Source organism: Meriones unguiculatus, chromosome X, assembly GCF_030254825.1.
Source record: "Meriones unguiculatus strain TT.TT164.6M chromosome X, Bangor_MerUng_6.1, whole genome shotgun sequence".
NCBI classification, from domain to species: Eukaryota; Metazoa; Chordata; class Mammalia; order Rodentia; family Muridae; genus Meriones; species Meriones unguiculatus.
The window spans coordinates 121,943,741-121,960,602 of record NC_083369.1 but is presented as its reverse complement, the minus strand read 5'-3'; the positions used below and the strand labels follow the sequence as shown (position 1 = coordinate 121,960,602).

The 16,862-nt window shown below is 40.0% G+C and overlaps 1 protein-coding gene across 5 annotated transcripts in view; it reads right to left on the bottom strand.

Moving 5' to 3' along the window:
- The window catches only part of Hs6st2 (heparan sulfate 6-O-sulfotransferase 2), a 285,624-nt gene that overhangs the window by 27,776 nt on the left and 240,986 nt on the right, over positions 1–16,862 (bottom strand). For 4 of the 5 annotated variants that reach the window (XM_060375387.1, XM_060375389.1, XM_060375388.1 and 1 more), the window contains one exon: positions 14,955–15,041. The exons of the other annotated variant lie outside the window; for it this stretch is intronic. In XM_060375387.1, coding sequence (XP_060231370.1) covers positions 14,955–15,041 — 87 coding nt within the window. The remainder of the gene's footprint in view (positions 1–14,954; positions 15,042–16,862) is intronic. 5 annotated transcript variants of the gene reach the window in all.

Genomic DNA, 16,862 nt, shown 5'->3' with positions numbered 1-16,862 from the left:
GTCCTCTCCAGCTCTTACTATTTCCCAGTTCTTACCTAAAATTCCGTTCACCTGCCCAACAGTTGCCCATCCGGCTCAGCATCTGCTTTGATAGTCTGAAGGGCAGAGGCTTTCAGAGGCCCTCTGTGCTGGACTTTGTGTCACTAGCATACAACATGAGAATTTTTCCTGTGCTGCAAATCTGTCTAAACAATTGTCGAGCTATATTTTAGGTAATTGGACTGGAGAATTCGATACTACGATGGAGCAGCTGAGAGTGGCCATTGTCACAGTAAATTCTACCGGAGTGGACGCAGGACTAGCCACAGGATTATCAACATGGATTGCTGCAGCCATGAATCATCTGAAGGAATGGGCGGGCATGGGAGTGTTAGCAGGCCTTCTGGTGTTGGTCTCCTTGGTTTGCCTGTGGTATATATGCAAGATTAGAGTCTCACAACAGTGTGATGCAGCCATGATCATTCAGGCCATTACAGCCATTGAAGCAGGACATTCTCCCCAAGCATGGTTGGATACCATAAAAAGCTAAAATGATACGCTCAGGATGCGAGGCTAAGCACTGCACTCAGGGTCAGCCGCTTTGGACCCAGAGAAGAGCATGTCTGATTGCATGCGGGTTGATGCCCCAGGTCCCGCCTCTGAGAAAAAGGTATCGGACAGGTCTGATGCTCTTTGGGTGGATGACACCTAAATGAACATCTGTACAAAGTCCCAATTTATTTCTAATATCAGAGATCAGACCTCTACTCTTGCCTGATGCGTCTAAAACAAAAAGGGGGAACTGTAGAGAGCTGCAGAATGCTATGCCTTAAAGATGGAGCTGGTTTCCGCCTTCCACCTTCCCGATGGTGAGTGCTCTCTGTCACGAACAACTCCACATTTGGCTAAGGCCGAGGATCTGGCTTGCTTCCATGTATGTGGACCTATCTGCATTGCCCCTGTGGCACGCCTGGGTTGGCTACCCAGAGGCTATTTAAGCTGTGGGCTGGCTTTCCCCGGGGTCCGAGGATTGTTCAATGTTCCTGAATAAAGTGCATTGAAAAAAAAGCAAAAGACTGAGACCAAAAGACAGAGAAAGCCAGTGATCTGCCTAAGCTCAACAATCCAGCCACATTAGAAGCTATGTCTGGGGGCTTGAGGGATGGCTAAATAGCTAAGAGCATTTGGTGCTCTTCCAGAGGACCCAGGTAGAGGTTCTAGCACCCACATGCCAGCTTACAACCATCTGTAGCTCCAGTGCCTCAGGGGATCAGCTGTCCCATTCTGACCTCTGTAAGCACAAAAGCATATGCATGGTGCAAAGATACATATGCAGACAAATCACTTATACACATAAAATGAATTAAATGACTCTTAAAAGGAGCTATATCTGTAGAAGAGCCCTAGAAGCTAACTCCCAGTTCCCTTCAGAAGTTTGTATGGGCCAATACTAGAGAATGCCTGAGGAGCTCTCCTTGAATTAATGCCATGCAGTACTTGCCAGGATTCAGTGATAATATTTATGTATTTAAAGAAACTTGAATAAGGGTAGTACAAAGAAAGCACTCAGTAACGGTCATCTTCTATTCCTTAAAAAAGTCCTGCTCCTTATGTATCTAGCAGTCTTTATTACTCGGTTGGAAATGAATTCTGTAAATCTTCTACCTGCACATAAATGTTGAAATCTTGAGGAGGATGGGTACCTGAAATCCATTCTTTGACTCTCAATCTCAGAGTAGCATGTACTTGCGCTCTACAGAGGTGAGAAGATGATTTAGCATTACGTGGTTTCAATCATAGTTCTGAAACTTAGTAGCTATGTGGCTTTGTTTCTGTCAGTTTAGTTTTCTCATCTGTGAGATGCTAAATCTGAATCATGAGAATGATGACAAAATTAAATAAGATAATGGATTAGAAGTCTCTTTGAAAAGTTATAAAAACTATGTATTTTGCAATTGTAATTTCAGGCTTATCTCAATTCAGGCCCTTTCTTCCTCTTGCTCCCCAAATTTATTCAGTATTTTTTCAAATAAAAACAACTTTATTGGTCTATACTTCATATATCATAAAATGCACCATTACAAATCATTTTGTAATTTGTAAAAAATTCAGTATTTTTTGTACATTGCTTCTATTTTGATATTTCCGGAGTATTTTCATGAGCCCCAAAAGAAACATCATTCACACTAGGAATTGTTCTTCATTCCTCTCTTCCTGCTTATTAAGGGGGTTTTTCTGTTTCTGTGAGTTTACATTTTCTGGATAATTTATAATAGGTAGCCTTTTGTTCCTGGCATCTGGCTACTTGTTTCACATAATGTTTCAAGCTCTCACTGTCTGTCAGGCTGAGCTTGAATAAACTGTGTAGCACAGGCTGGCCTGGAACCCTTAGTCATCTCACCGGAAGGCTGGGATTACAGTCACCTATCACCTACTTCATCTGGGATACAAAGTGAATAAACTGTAATACATAAAAAATAAACCAAAAGGAAAAAAAGATGTATAGAGTGAAAGGATGGGGGATAAGTAGTGTCAGTGGAGAGAATAGAAGTCTTACATGTTGCTATGGGATAGCAAATGGTATAAGCACTTTGGAAAGCACAAAACTGCTTCACTGTCAGTTCTCCCCCAAAGAGTGGAGAATCTCGGTCAACAGTTTCCCAAGGAAAACAGCTGTTACATGTCTCAGCAACCACCGTCCTATATGAGTATAACCGAGTAATTTGGAAACATATCTGCACACAAAGTCCTCTAGCCTAAGTGTGAGAAACGACCCAAGTGTCCATGAATTGATGAATAAACACAATGTTGTGTATCTGTATACTGGCGTGGTATTTAATCACAGGAAGGCATGAAGTAGCTGGTACATGACTATAATAACAACCTTCTGGTATTGTTCAGAGTCTTGAAGACAGGTGATGGTGTCTGGGAAGATGTGGTGGCACGAGCATGTGGTATGTCCACATCTGAGCTGTAGAGAGACTGACGCTTATGCTTAGCTCACTTTCTCTGTTTTTCCCCCTTCATTCCTTTTATTCAGACTTCGGTCAATGGGATTATGCCTCTGACCGTCAGCGCAGGCCTTCCTCCTTAGTCAGATCACTCTGGAAATGCCGTCAAGTTTGTTTCCTAAGTGACCCCAAATTCAGTCAACTTGAAAAAGAGACCAACCACCATGGAGGAACAGATGGATATTAGCTCTGGCAGCCAGACGCACAGGGGTGTGGAGAGGGTATAGAAAGCTGATCACTTTGATTCAATAATCCAGACCTCCTTTCAACCCTATTCAAATGTCTCAGTACAGTAGCTTCTGAATGATCAAATAAATATATACTTCAAATAACATGAGGTACTGTCTCTCTTTCTATGGGTGAGGGTAGAAGGGTTTCATACAGGCCAGGCTGGCCTCCAGTTTGCTATGTGGCCAATGGACTTTTGATTCTCTTTCTTCTGCCTGCTCAGTGCTAGCATTACAGGTATATACCACCATACTGAGTTTATGTGGTGGTAGGGAATCAAAAGCAGTGCTCTATGTAGGCTAGATAAGCACTGTACTAACTGAACAACAGCCTCAGCTCCAACAGAATGTTCTTCTCTGACTTATTCTCACCATCCACAATCTTTTCAGTGGTACTAGGCATGTGTACAATAATTATTCATTCTTTAAATGCATTTGATATCTTGATTATCAGGTGCAAATGCTGATTCAAGCAGGCATAAACGGATTGTGGCCTGAATTTCATAGCATTGCCAGCATTTTCCAGGCTAAATGTCTCATTTATTCGTCACTGAACAGTATCTTCCTTCATATTTCTTTTGTTGTTGTTGTTGTTATTGTTGTTGTTGTTTGTTTAAATTTGGCAAGATGTCATTCTGAAAACTCAAGGTTTTTTTTTTTTAATGATGTAGTAACCACTGACCAAACATGTTGTTTTATTTCTGTCCTCCTTATTCCTTGGGTTGACTGTACATCCTACATATAATCAAAGTGTCCAAGGCAGATGCTTGGTGAAGCACAAGGAAAGACAAACCTTATTTTCAAGTGGAAGATGAGATAGATCCACTCACCCCAGTTTCTGCAGAACTTTCACTCCCTCAACACCATACCCTCTAAGGTCACCATTATCAGAACCAATCTTCTAATTATTTTTAAAACTCTAGTTCTAATACACTGCCTAAGTAAAAAGTGCATCTATAGAAAGAATAGATGAGTTTATACTCAGAGGTCAAGCATAGAATATAGTGTGAGTTTTGGCTCTATTTCCTATAAACTGTAATTTTGGACTTCTTCATTAAAGGGCTAATGGGTCTTACTCTATAGGCTTATTCTAGTGATCAAACAAAGGGAAAATATGTAAAGAACTTTGCATAGTGCCTGACCCTGAAAATACTCAACAAATTACAGGTAGCAAAGCATTGATACAGTTTATGATATATGTGATTCTTTTCAAATCCTTTTATATGGATGTGGTGGTTAGCTTTAAGTGTTACCTTGAGATTACCTAGAATCACCTGGGAAGAAAAATCTCAATGGAGGCTGGTCTACATTTGTTTGGACTATAGACATGCCTGTGGGAGATGCTGTTCCTAAGTTAATTGATGTGGGAAAACAAACCCCATTTCCTGGGGCAAGAAATACTGGACTGTCTGAGTGGGGAAATCTAGCTATGTGCAGGCAAGCAGCCACATACACATTCATTTCTCTTTGCCCTTCACTGTGTATTTGATGTGACAGGCTGCTTGAAGCTCCTGCCTTAACTTCCCCACAATGAGGGACTAGAACCTAGAATTATAAAATGAAAGAAACCTCTTTCTCTTCTGGGTCGCTTTGGGTCACGATATTTTCTCACAGTAACAGAAAGTAAACTAGAACATTGTAATAATTCATTTAGATTATTCAATCCTTTAACATGCTATATTTTAATGAATTTTCACACAATCACTTAAGCTAAATCTACAGCTCTTTGCCCTGTCCGTTCTTATGTCCATTCCTTGCTTTTTCCCCCTCCCCTTTGAAATACTACACATTCATATTTATTTTTCCTTTCCTTCCCCCTCTCTCATTTAAGAAAGGATCTTACTTTATAGCACAAGCCAGCTTTGAACTTGAAATCCCCCTACCCCAGCCTCCTAAGAGTGGGGATTACAGGCATGTGCTATCATGTCTATGTGTAATTAGTAATTATTATTATTTTTTTTTTTAGTGAACACATCCCTCCACTAGAATTGGCAAAATGGCAAAGAACAGTATGGAGTTTATTCTTTTCGGAATCTCTAGAATGGTGTTCCAAACCTTGTGTTAGGCACTGCTAGTATCTGATATCATTTGAATATAAAGTATTCCTCATGGGTTCATGTATTTAAATACTTCATCTCCAGCTGGTGACAATGTTTTCAGAGAAAGTAGGTCACTGGAGGAAAACCCTAAGATTTTATAGGCCAGTCTCACTTCCTACCCACTCTCTGCATCATAGTCGGTGAACTAATGTGTCCACTTACCTCATGCTGAGACCATAAATTCCCTACATTTTTAATTGTACGGTAAAATAAACTCTTCCTGCCCTCTACATTGCTTCTTTTCTGTTGTTTGGTCACAGAAATAAGAATAGTAATTGATAAAGTGTTCTCATTTCTACAGGTGAAAAAGGAAATACATACATAGAATGATGAAATACTTTTCACAGGGTGGTGCTCCAATCTTCGAAATTGTAATCAAATTTCAGTATTTGTCATTTTAGGCATTACACTTTGTAGAGATGGGGAGGAGGTAGAAAGAGGAAATGAAAGTGAGAGAATGAACTTTGAGGAGGATTGTATGTGATTCTATGGGCTTTAGGTGTTCTTCCTTTTTGTTTTGGTTGTTTGATTATCACCTCCTGAAAAGGATCTACTTTCATATAATAAAGTCTCTATGCAGTGGTCTGAAACTCTACTTTTGATGTGTGATGTAGCTAAGATTAAACTACTTTTTTCCCACATGTAGCATCCCCAAAGGATGTTTCCACTTCTCCATTATCACATGTGTTTCTTTTAAGTAAAGTTGAATAGAAGCGAATTTACACATGGGAAAACTAAGATCTTCACAACATTGTAATAGAGTTTCTATCCATTAAAGTAAGCAAGAAAGAGTCTTATGGAAAGGAAGAATAAAACAGTCATTACTCACAGACAGCATAATGCTCTGTGTAGAACATGCAATGGAATCTCCAAATTAATTAATTTGAAATTAATTAATGACCTTAGCAAGTTTTCAGCACACAAGATTAGTAGACAAAAATCTATTGTACTTCCGTATACTTGAACAATTACACAGTAAAAGAAAAGTATGAAGCAGTTGGGAATAAGGGTGTAGCTTTGTACTAGAGCACTGGACAGCACATGTCAGACTGTAATTTAAATCTCAGGCACTACAAAAAAGGTATGAAATTCTTAAAGATTTACCTGACAAAAGATAGGAAAACTGTGGACCCTAAATATCACAGAACATTAACAGATCTAAGTGAATTGGCAGAGTTCATAGAGACTTAATGTGTGTAACGGTCCCCTATAAACCATTAATGTTGCCTATAGGCTTGGGTGTTTGAACAATTGGTTCTCAGCTGGTGGCACTGTTTGGGGGAGGTTATAAAACCTTTAGAAGGTACAGCCTTGCTGGAAGAAGTGTGTCACTGGAGGCAAGCTTTAAGCTTTTATAGCCTCATTTCATTTCTTGTTCACTCTCTTTGCTTCCTATGTAGGGTAAAGATGTGATCTGTCAGCCTCCTGCTCCTGTTACCTACTGCCATGCTTCCTCCATCATTATGGATTCTCCCTCTGGAAGCATAAGCCAAACTATTTCAGAAGTTACTATTGGTCATGGTGTTTTTCACAGTAATAAAAAAATAACTACTGCAATACATAAGTTTAAACCCCATTATCATACATAAAATTTAATTTAAAATAGTTCATTTAAACATAATGGATAAAACTATATAATTTCTAAAATAAATATAGGAGCGATCCTTTGTAACTTTGAGTCTGGGAAGGATTTTTTAAGATATGAAGTCAGCACATGCAGAAGTCAGATGAATATTGATGAACTGGGTTTCAAATTAAAAACTTTTATTCTGTGGTAAAACCATTCCACATTCCAGATTGTTAATCAGTGTTAGAGTCATAATAATGATCAAGATGGCATGCCACTTTGACTCTTTGTTTCCATGTTATCATAGTACTGCAAGCAATAGTAGGCTGCACCCGAGTGGCTAGTTGTCCAAAAAGCAACACACTTGTTCCAGAAGCATTCACTGATACTGCTTTTGTAGCATCCACAATTCCCTTTGCTTGCAAAGATCTGAGGGACCCTTATTCCAGAGAATAGCAGCACGTTGATCCCTTGAGTTTACAAGACAAGTGTTTGCACTGGGTGGCAGAGAAAAAAAAAAAAAAAAAGAAAGTAGATGCTGCTTTCCAAGGTTCAACCAGCAAAATAACACACTTTCCCAAGAGGCACAATCAAGACCGGAACTTACAGGCATTCGTTGGGAGGGGCACTTACATTTAGTACATATATTATACTTCATGGAAGGGTGTGGGCATCGCTGGCAAACGTTCTTTCTGGATGTGCTAATCATTTTTTTTTCTTTTATCCAAACTATATTATGCATATGCTAGTGGAGAGGTTGCTGTTGCCCCATTTCAAGAGCTGGCAAGGTAGATGAATGAATAAGTGGAGCCTACCAGAGCTCATCAAAATTCTGCTGGCCATAATCCTATTGGCCAGGTCACATCGTCCCCAGCTGCAATACACTGGCAAAAGGAACAAACATAATCACTAGTTGACATTTAGTGAACACTTGCCATGTGCCAGGCACAATGAAAGCTCCACTTGGATTAGGATATTTAATCCTCACAACAGCCCAGCGAGGTACATATAAAGTTATGAAACAGGAGAGCTAGGATTCAAATCCAGGTCTATCTGACTCCAGGGGTGATATTTTGTCATGAATACACAAGGCTGCCTGATTAATATATTTAAAGAGGTATTTGAATAGGCATGACTGAAGCTGCTTAGCCTGAGGTTAAACATCAAAGCACCAAAGTATGGTAAGCCTATGTTATTTATTCCTGACTACTATAAATCTTTTTTCAAATGGCTTATTTGAGTTTCCTGCCTTATTAACAAATGTGCTTTTTGGGATAAATCTGAAATACTTGTTTTAACCAAAAATTTCATAGTATCCTGGCTGCAGAAGGAGAAGTCAGGCTACAAAGGAACTTGTGCCCGGTATTTACTTAGGGGCAGTTTCCCCTTTTTCTATAAGGAAGTAAAATGAAGAGGGAGGGCGAGATTAAACAATCAGTTTAATACTTTGATTTTGTACGAGCGTTGTGGTATTGGTCTAACAGCCAGCCAAGCAAAGGGCGCTATTGAAACCGTTGACACCTAAAAGTACAAAATCATATGAACAGTTGAACAGCTGAATACTTTATTATGTTAGCATAATATTCTACAATTTTGAAGCGAAAGAAAATACACTCATAAGCAAACCTCAGAGTTTAGAGTGTTCACTTGCTCAGAACAAACACGTGTCTCAATGAGAGGAAAGGACAATCATGCTATAACAATACTGCTTTCTGCAATGAAAACATACATAACTAGAGCAAACATGAAAGCCCACATGAGTGAGTACCTGCAGAACAAGCAAGCCTTCACAGGAAAACTTTGCTATTTGGCTCCTGCCAACCAGATACATGCTCCACCCTGCTCCCATGCAGATGCTGCTGAGTAAATACAGAATTCTGTTGGTGACAAAGCTTTCAGCAAGTCCAGGTTGTAGTTAGTCACCCTATGGCATCTGCTTAATTAGGGTCAGTCCCAAGCAGATCTGTGACATGAACAAAGCTGGACTTTGTCATCTTATCATGCAACTGTTCTTCCCTTCCCCTAGCTTAATGCATTTAAGCAAATACTTTACAGTACTTAATTCACCACTTATGCTATCAGTTACCAGGTACCATGGTTGGTTTCTCTGCCCTGGCTTCTAATATCCATGGCCTTTGAGAGTATTAGAGCCAGGCATGGTGGCAGATGCCTTTAGTCCCAGCACTAAAGAGGCAGAGGAAGGTGGATCTATGTGATATCATGGCTAGCCTGGTCTACATAGCAAGCTCCAGGCCAGCTTGGGCTACATAGTAAGGGCTTTTATCAAGAAGAGTATTTAAAAGTGGAAGTTGGTCCATGTCTTTGCTTAGTCTTAGCTTATGTGAAAAATATCTCATGCTGAGATTAACTGATTTCTAGTATCATCTCATCTGCATGCAGTCTAACTTAAGTGGATACTCCTGGATAATATACACTATATTAGGTATATTAGTACAAACACATACCCACCCACACCCACACACAGTCAGTCAGTCACTCTTAGTGTTGTAACTCAGGTAATACAGTCTAGAAAGACAAAGAGTGGCTGGCAGCTTTGGTCAGTCAGGAGTGGCAAAAGTTTCTGGAATAGTCCAGTACAACATCTGCTAGGCCAGGAAGCAAAGAACATGGGTTAAAAGCAGAGATGGTCCAGAAGCTCAAGCCCCATCCTTATGGCCCTACACCTGTAGCAGGCACAGCATGTAAAAAATTCTACGACCCCTCAGAATAGCACTAGTAGCTAGGGTCCAAGTGTTCAAACACAGCAGCATGACGGGACACATTTCACATTCAATAGATAACAATGTGTTAAGCACATTTTTTTTTTTTTTTTGAAACAGGATACTGTTATGTAGCCCAGACTGACCTCAACTTCACAATCTGGGTCTTTCAGCCTCCTAAAAATGTGCACACACATGTGTGAGCATGTACACGTGGAGGCCAAGGTCTCTTACTGGTCTGGATCTCATCAAGCAAGTTAGACTGGCTAGCCAGTGAGCCACAGAGTTGTTTTTTGTTGGTATTGTCAATGCTGGGATTATGTAGTCGTGCCACTGTGCTCAGCATTTTTTATATGGGTTCTGGGGGCTAAACTCAAGAGTGTTATACTTATATGATAAACACTTTACTGACTGAGGTATCTCATTCACATTTAAATGTATTTTAACATATTTTCTTTATTTTATTAAGTTTTCATTTTTTATTTTACTTACAGTTTATTCACTTTATATCCTGGCTGTATCCCCTCCCTCATTCCCTGCCAATCCCACTGTCCCTCCCTCATCTTCTCCTGTGCCCCTCCACAAGTTCACTGATAGGGGAGATCTTCCTCCCTTTCCATCTGAACCTAGCTTATCAGGTCACATCAGGACTGGCTGCATTGTCTTTCTCTGTGGCCTGGCAAGGATGCTACCCCAACAGGGGGAGGTGATCAGAGAGTCAGCCACTGAGTTCATGTCAGAGACAGTCTCTGTTCCCATTACTAGAGAATCCACTTGGAGACTAAGCTGCCATGGGTCACATCTGAGCAGGGATTCTAGGTTATATCCATGCATGGTCCTTGGTTGGAGTATCAGTTTCAGAAAAGACCCCTGGGCCCAGATTTTTTAACATGATACTTTCAGCTTATGGTGGTTATATCAGGATGTAACCCTATTATAAGTTGAGGAGCATCTTTATCTCTACATAGAAAAGACTAACAGCATTGGTTGTTTGATTAGAGACAAGACATCTGTGGTGATCTGTACATTCTAATTACTACATCACTGACAAAACAGTACATTAAAAGCTTCAGACAGTGAAACAATAATGTTGAGAAAGGGCACCTCTCCAAATACAGCAGAATGACATTTCAGAGAAAAATGAAGAATTGGAGAGGTGCACGCTTTTCCCTTTCATTATCACTATTGCTATATTTTTATAAGGTGGGATAATTCTAATTTTTCCAAACTCCATTTTCACTGCACCCTAACCTGTGCATCATGGAATATGGAGAGCAAAGCATATTGTTGGACATCAGAAGCCAAAAGAGGCCAGGTGTTGAAATGGATGTTTGCTGGGAGAATGACACCATTCATTGTTGATCATGGGGTATAGGAAGAACATGAGAAGACCAGGATTCTCAGCTGCCATCTGTTACTAACTAGATGTATGACTTGGGGGAGGTGATCTTCCTTTCTTTAGTGGTGGTGTCCTTGTCTGCAATCTGTCCAGCAAAGAACTGGTCTCATGTAAAGAGTGAAAAGATTCTGATACAAAATGGGCACTTTGAAAACATGGTTACAGATGCCACTAATCCAAGAGAGTTAAAAACTTGTGAGTTCAAGGACAGGCTGGGCAACATAATAAGGCTAGTAGCTCAAGAAATGAAAACAAGTACGCAAAAGTGAACCTTTTGAAAGCTCCTGGTGACAGCTCTGCATTTTCAGTCTTGAGAGTTTCAGCGTCCTCTATAGATGATCCAGTGGGAGGTAAACTGACTGTGACTGCTATATTGGCCAGAGTAAAATGATTCCATTCCAAACAGGAATCCTATATGAGGCTCAGTGGTGTGGCCTGGTCTGGTTGGTCATGGGTCAGCAGCACCTGTAAAACTTACACTGTATGGTCTAAATGCTGTGCCTCTCTTCTGATTTCCATCTCTGTCTTGTCAATCTGACTCACTGTCAACACTGAAGAAATTACTTGCTCCTCACTAAAAGTCACTGCCAGAGTGGTTTGGCTCTGCTGCTCGGACATATCCCACCCCATCTGTTCCTCCCCAAAACAGAAGGTTGGCTGCCTGGCTTCAGATCTAGGCAATGCAACAGAGCAAGCAGAACTGAAACAACTTCCAAGCTGAAGGTCTCCTGAGCCCCTCGCTGACCGGGCTTCATTGGATCTCAGTAGGCTCTCAATACATGAAAAGTCGGAAGGAGTAATTGTGCATGCTTTAGACCTGCTCTCGAACTCCAGCTTCTCTGACCCACCTAGGGGTCATGAATTCTCTCTGTGGAGAAAAGGAGGGTGGGCCAGTGGGTGAGCGCTACCTGCATGTGTGTTCACGCAGACACACATGATGGCAAGAGGAGGGTGGTCATGTGTCGTTATTGTTCTCGACCTTTCCTTGAGACAGACCCTGAAGCTCACCTTTTCAGTCTCACCTAGTTTGGTTAGTTAGCAAGCTCAAGCTCCAGGCACCCACTTGTTTCAGTCCCTAACATTGGAGTTATAGTCATATGCAGAGGATACTCTGTGCTGGAAAGGGGAATTTGAACTCAGGTCCTTATATTTGGAAAAAAGTGCTCTGCTCACTGAGTCATCTCTCCAACCCTACAACTTGCATCTTCTCTATCCTTGGCCTAGCCTTGTTCTTTGAGAGGGGAATATTGATGACATTTAAGGGTTCCGAGGTTATTTCACCGGAATCCCCATATGACTTGACTTTTATGCCACAATAACTGCATTGGTCACAGGTGACTCCAGTCACATCCTGTAATTATTGCATCGCCTCACTTAAACAGCATATCACCATCCCCAGTTTCATTTACAAACACTGTGAGCTCCTTGACAAACTATAATAACTTCTAAGACTTGAGTCAAAGAAAGATAGTCTTTGCAAAACTTGTTCATTTGTAGATCTAAATTGGACATATTATTAGGTACCGAGTTGCAATTTTTTCACTTGTAAAGTAGAAATAATAATAGTGTCCACTTTGTGAGCTTCATGTGGGTGAGGTTTAATGAGGAAAAAAATGTACCACACGAACCATAGACAGGCTGGCACATAAGCACCCAAGCAACACATGCAAGTTGTTATTAATTTTCCCCATGAGGCAAACTTGACACAGCTTGAGTTTTGCATTACATCTGGCCTCAAAAATAGCACAAAGAAACTAAAAAAAAAAACAAAACAAAACAAAACAAAAAAAACAACTGCTCTGTAACTATATATCTTACTGTCATTAGATCAAACAGTTCCAGAAAACCCAGCAGAATAGCACCGTCCATGCAGGCTGTTGCTGCCACCATTCACCGTGCAACCAAGGAAGTGCAAGGGCAACTCAGCAGGAAGTATATAAAACACTTTTCTCTGAACTCCAGCGCAGAGTGCCTGAACTTTGATAGACAGTATTCTACAAGGTGTGAAGAAGGCCCCAAAGTGTCTTATCACAGCCACGGAATGCCAGCACTATTCCTGAGGACAAAGATAGCCTAGGGCAGAAAAAAATATTCAGTGACAGAATAAGAAAAAAGAATTCCACCTATCAAAACCAATGGGAGATCAGCAAAAAAGCTATGATACAAAGGAATGCAGTCCACGCAACCATCAAGAAGGAATCTGAAAACTTTCTAATTTAATACTAATAATTAACCTAAATAATGAGAGGTTAAAAGGAACTGTTTTAATCTGTAAGATACCATGTATGGCAAACAAAAGACACTTATCTCAGAATGCAAAAATGGCAGAAGCTTAGGAAGGATCCAAACATAGTAGCTATGATGTAAGATCATGGCTAGCTACTTGAGAATGCATTTATTCAGGCCTCCTATTGTGAACAGCCTGGGTAGAGTATTCAGCATGCATTCTCTACATCAGCTTCACTTGTATTATACCAACTGCTCCTTACATAATACAGAGAGAGTCCTCACTTAATAGGTAAAAGATTGGGTACCTGCAAAGTCCAAAGAAAAAAGCAATGCTCCTTTTGCAGTGCATCAGCAAATCAGAAATATTCGTGATTATACACCAGGGTCTAATGAATGGAAATTGCACTGTGGAATCATCAGTGTGACAGGTATGAATAAGGGTCTCCAGACAGGGTTCTGTGCTCAGACAGGGGCTATCATTTCTATAGGTTTGGAGTTAAAGCAACTTTCCAGTACATCATTGTGAACTGAGGGTGTGCAGTAAAAATGGAGTGGGACTAATTGGGAAACCTTCAACTCTTTGGAAATGTGTACATCAATTCCTTTCCACCATAATTTATCCGGCATTTTGACTGCGGTGCTTGGCAATAAATAACCGAAATGAATTCTAACTGTTCAGAGAGTTAGTCTCACGTCTTTGCCAACACCTTTCATATTTTCACGGACAGGCCGTGATCAGCTTAACATGTAAAACAGACATGGCATTCTGGAGGTGGGAAAGAAGGGAATAGATCTCTCACATTGAGAATTGAATAGCAAATCGTATTCAAAGGGCAGCATTGATTGTCTAGTACTGAATACATAAAATATATGACTGTTACAATTCACCTTCCATGGCAAAGCCTTGCTCTTGTAGTGACATATCTAATTACTGAGTTACAGTTTCTAGTAGGATGACAGCATCTTTCATCTTCTAGATGCAGGCCAGCATAAAGCCCAGATCCTTAGGAAAGACAGACTATAAGTAAAGCTCAGTTATTCACAAAACAGCTTCAGCTACCTTGGAGAGGGAACTGCATAACTAAAGGTTTCTCATCTCCAAGGGGAACACACCACTTCAAAATGCCATGTTCTGCTGAATCCAAGAGGAAGAATTAGTGAAAGCTGTCTTCTGGAACCATCTTAAAGACATAAATATCTGACCGATACAAGTTCTGGCTATACAAAAAAAGACATAGGACATTGTACATGCTGGTTGTTTTGAAAAGAATAAATATATCATGTGATACAATTAAAATGTAAGTGTATTTAAACCAATAAATTTATGAACTGGCTTTTCAGATCCTTCTAATTCAACCCCAAATCTCAAAGCACAGATTTTTATACACTACACAAACTATAAAGTGATTAACCAGTGCCACTTATTTAGTTTTGAACATCTTAGAATTAAGCTTCCATTGCCTTTCTAGACATAGGTCATTATCATTTACCTTTGCAAAATTTTCTCCTAGCTTTTCCTCCCCCTCCTTCTCCCTTATACCAGTATCACCTACATAGATACTGTTCTTTTAACTCCCACTGTCAGGAGCACAAAAAAAAAAAAAAAAAAAAAAAAAAAAAGCATCCCACACTTCTTCGCTGAATGGCTATGAATGAATGACAAAATGAGGACACATGAGTTTGTGGTAACTATGTGAGATGTACAACAGCACTTTTCACTTACTTCCCACTCTTAGATGTGCTCCGGGTCTTTGTAGATAATGGAGAGTTGGCACCTGAGTTGAAGTTTGAAGAACCCCATCTATTTTTACTATGCCCACCGAACAAAAATATATACAAAGAACACAGAAATAAAAGCAATTAGTCATTTCATTCAACAGTTGTCAAGACCTCTCTCTCTTCCTCCCACACCCTCCCCTTCTGCCCCCAAACTCTCTCAGCATAGTTTTTATCTAGTGATGTCCTTCAGTGTCAAAGACAGTGGGAACCATTAGTCAAAGTCATATAAAACTGTCCTTTAGATATTCAAAATGTGACTTGTTAGGTTTCATTAATGGTAGCACCATAGCCCAAGCTCCCAGGAAGGCTCTAGTGGAAAAAAAAAAGATGTAAAATATTTAGTCAAAAGAGAGTAGTTTCTCAACAACAAAATAAAAGATGCTTACATTTCCAGCCACTGGGGTGCCTGTTACCCCAAGTTCAGTTCTGAAGCTGCTGATTCTCAGTGAGGGATATGAATGCCAAGTAACTCCAAAATTTCTTTGGAAGATATTATCTTCAGATGAATTAATTTTCATTCATAATATTGCGAGGGAAGGCAATGAATTGAGATATCCTTTCAAGAGAAATACCACTTGCTTCATGAGTAATTGAATTTAAGTTTCCACCTTCAATAACTCCACAGCTTATGTCAAACCTTGGAAACAATTACTAAATAAATCACAGGGAAGGTCTGCTTAATCTCATCGGGTTAATAAATGAAGGCAAATCAATCACCTCAAGGTACACAAAGAGGCATAATTGATTGCATTCTCCTTGATTACTTTATTCTATTTCCTTTATCAAACTATTTTACCATTATCTTCAATTCAGCTGCTTTGCCTTGAAATTAATACTTTACTTCATCTTCAGATTTCCATGGAATCCAGTTTGAAGCCTTTCTCTTCACTTGATGTGTGGAATTAATTTTTTTCCAATCTCATAAGAATTTTTCTCTTACTAAAATCTATATCAGCATAACCTCTTATAAACAGCGAAGGTAAATCATGCCTGTCTTGTTTAAGGTAAATACTAGGGCCTTCTTTTAGATGTTTACATTCCTTTAGTTAGTTTATTGTGTGTGTACACTCAAGTGTGCTGTAGCATGTGCATAGAGGTCATAGGACAACTTCTGTGACGTTAATTCTCTCCTTCTACTATATGGGACCCAAGGGATATATTCACGGCTATATGCATGGCAGCAAGTGCTCTGATCCACCTCATCAGCCCAGGACCTTCTTACCTTCTTTTTTAATTAAAAAATTATTATATTATTATTATTATTATTGTGTGTGTGTGTGTGTGTGTGTGTGTGCGCGCTGGTGTGTGTCATGGTACGTATGTGGAAGTTGGGACAAACTTTCAGTTTGATTTTTCTTCAGCCAAAGATTCCAGGATTAATCTGAGGTTGCTGAGTTTGCTCAGGAAGAGTTTTCACCGGATGAGCCATCTCACTTAAGGGCCCCAAACCTCTTATTGGTAAAGAGTAGTGTCTAAGGGAAGAATGTCAAACAGCTTTTGAGATTCTTACGAATCTTTGAAGTCGTTGGAAAGTAAGTATCTCTGTGTAGCAGCATTTCTGTGAATGCTGAGAGCGTACCATTCTATCCTACAGTCACTGGCTTCAAATGGTCACCAGGGTGTGATTGGAATAAGAAATAATGAGGGGTTCCTGGTGATTGCAAAGGTAATAAAGATGTATAGGCGCAAACACTAATCAGGAGGAGTCGATATTAGCAAAAGCTCCAGCAGTTTGGATTGAGTGTCCACAAGGGCCCAAACCAGCTCTGTAAAGTGGGAGCCATGAAGGTGAGCTCTGATTCTGCAGCTTGATGTGTAGCTCTGCAGATAAGTGCTAGGAGTCTAAACAGTG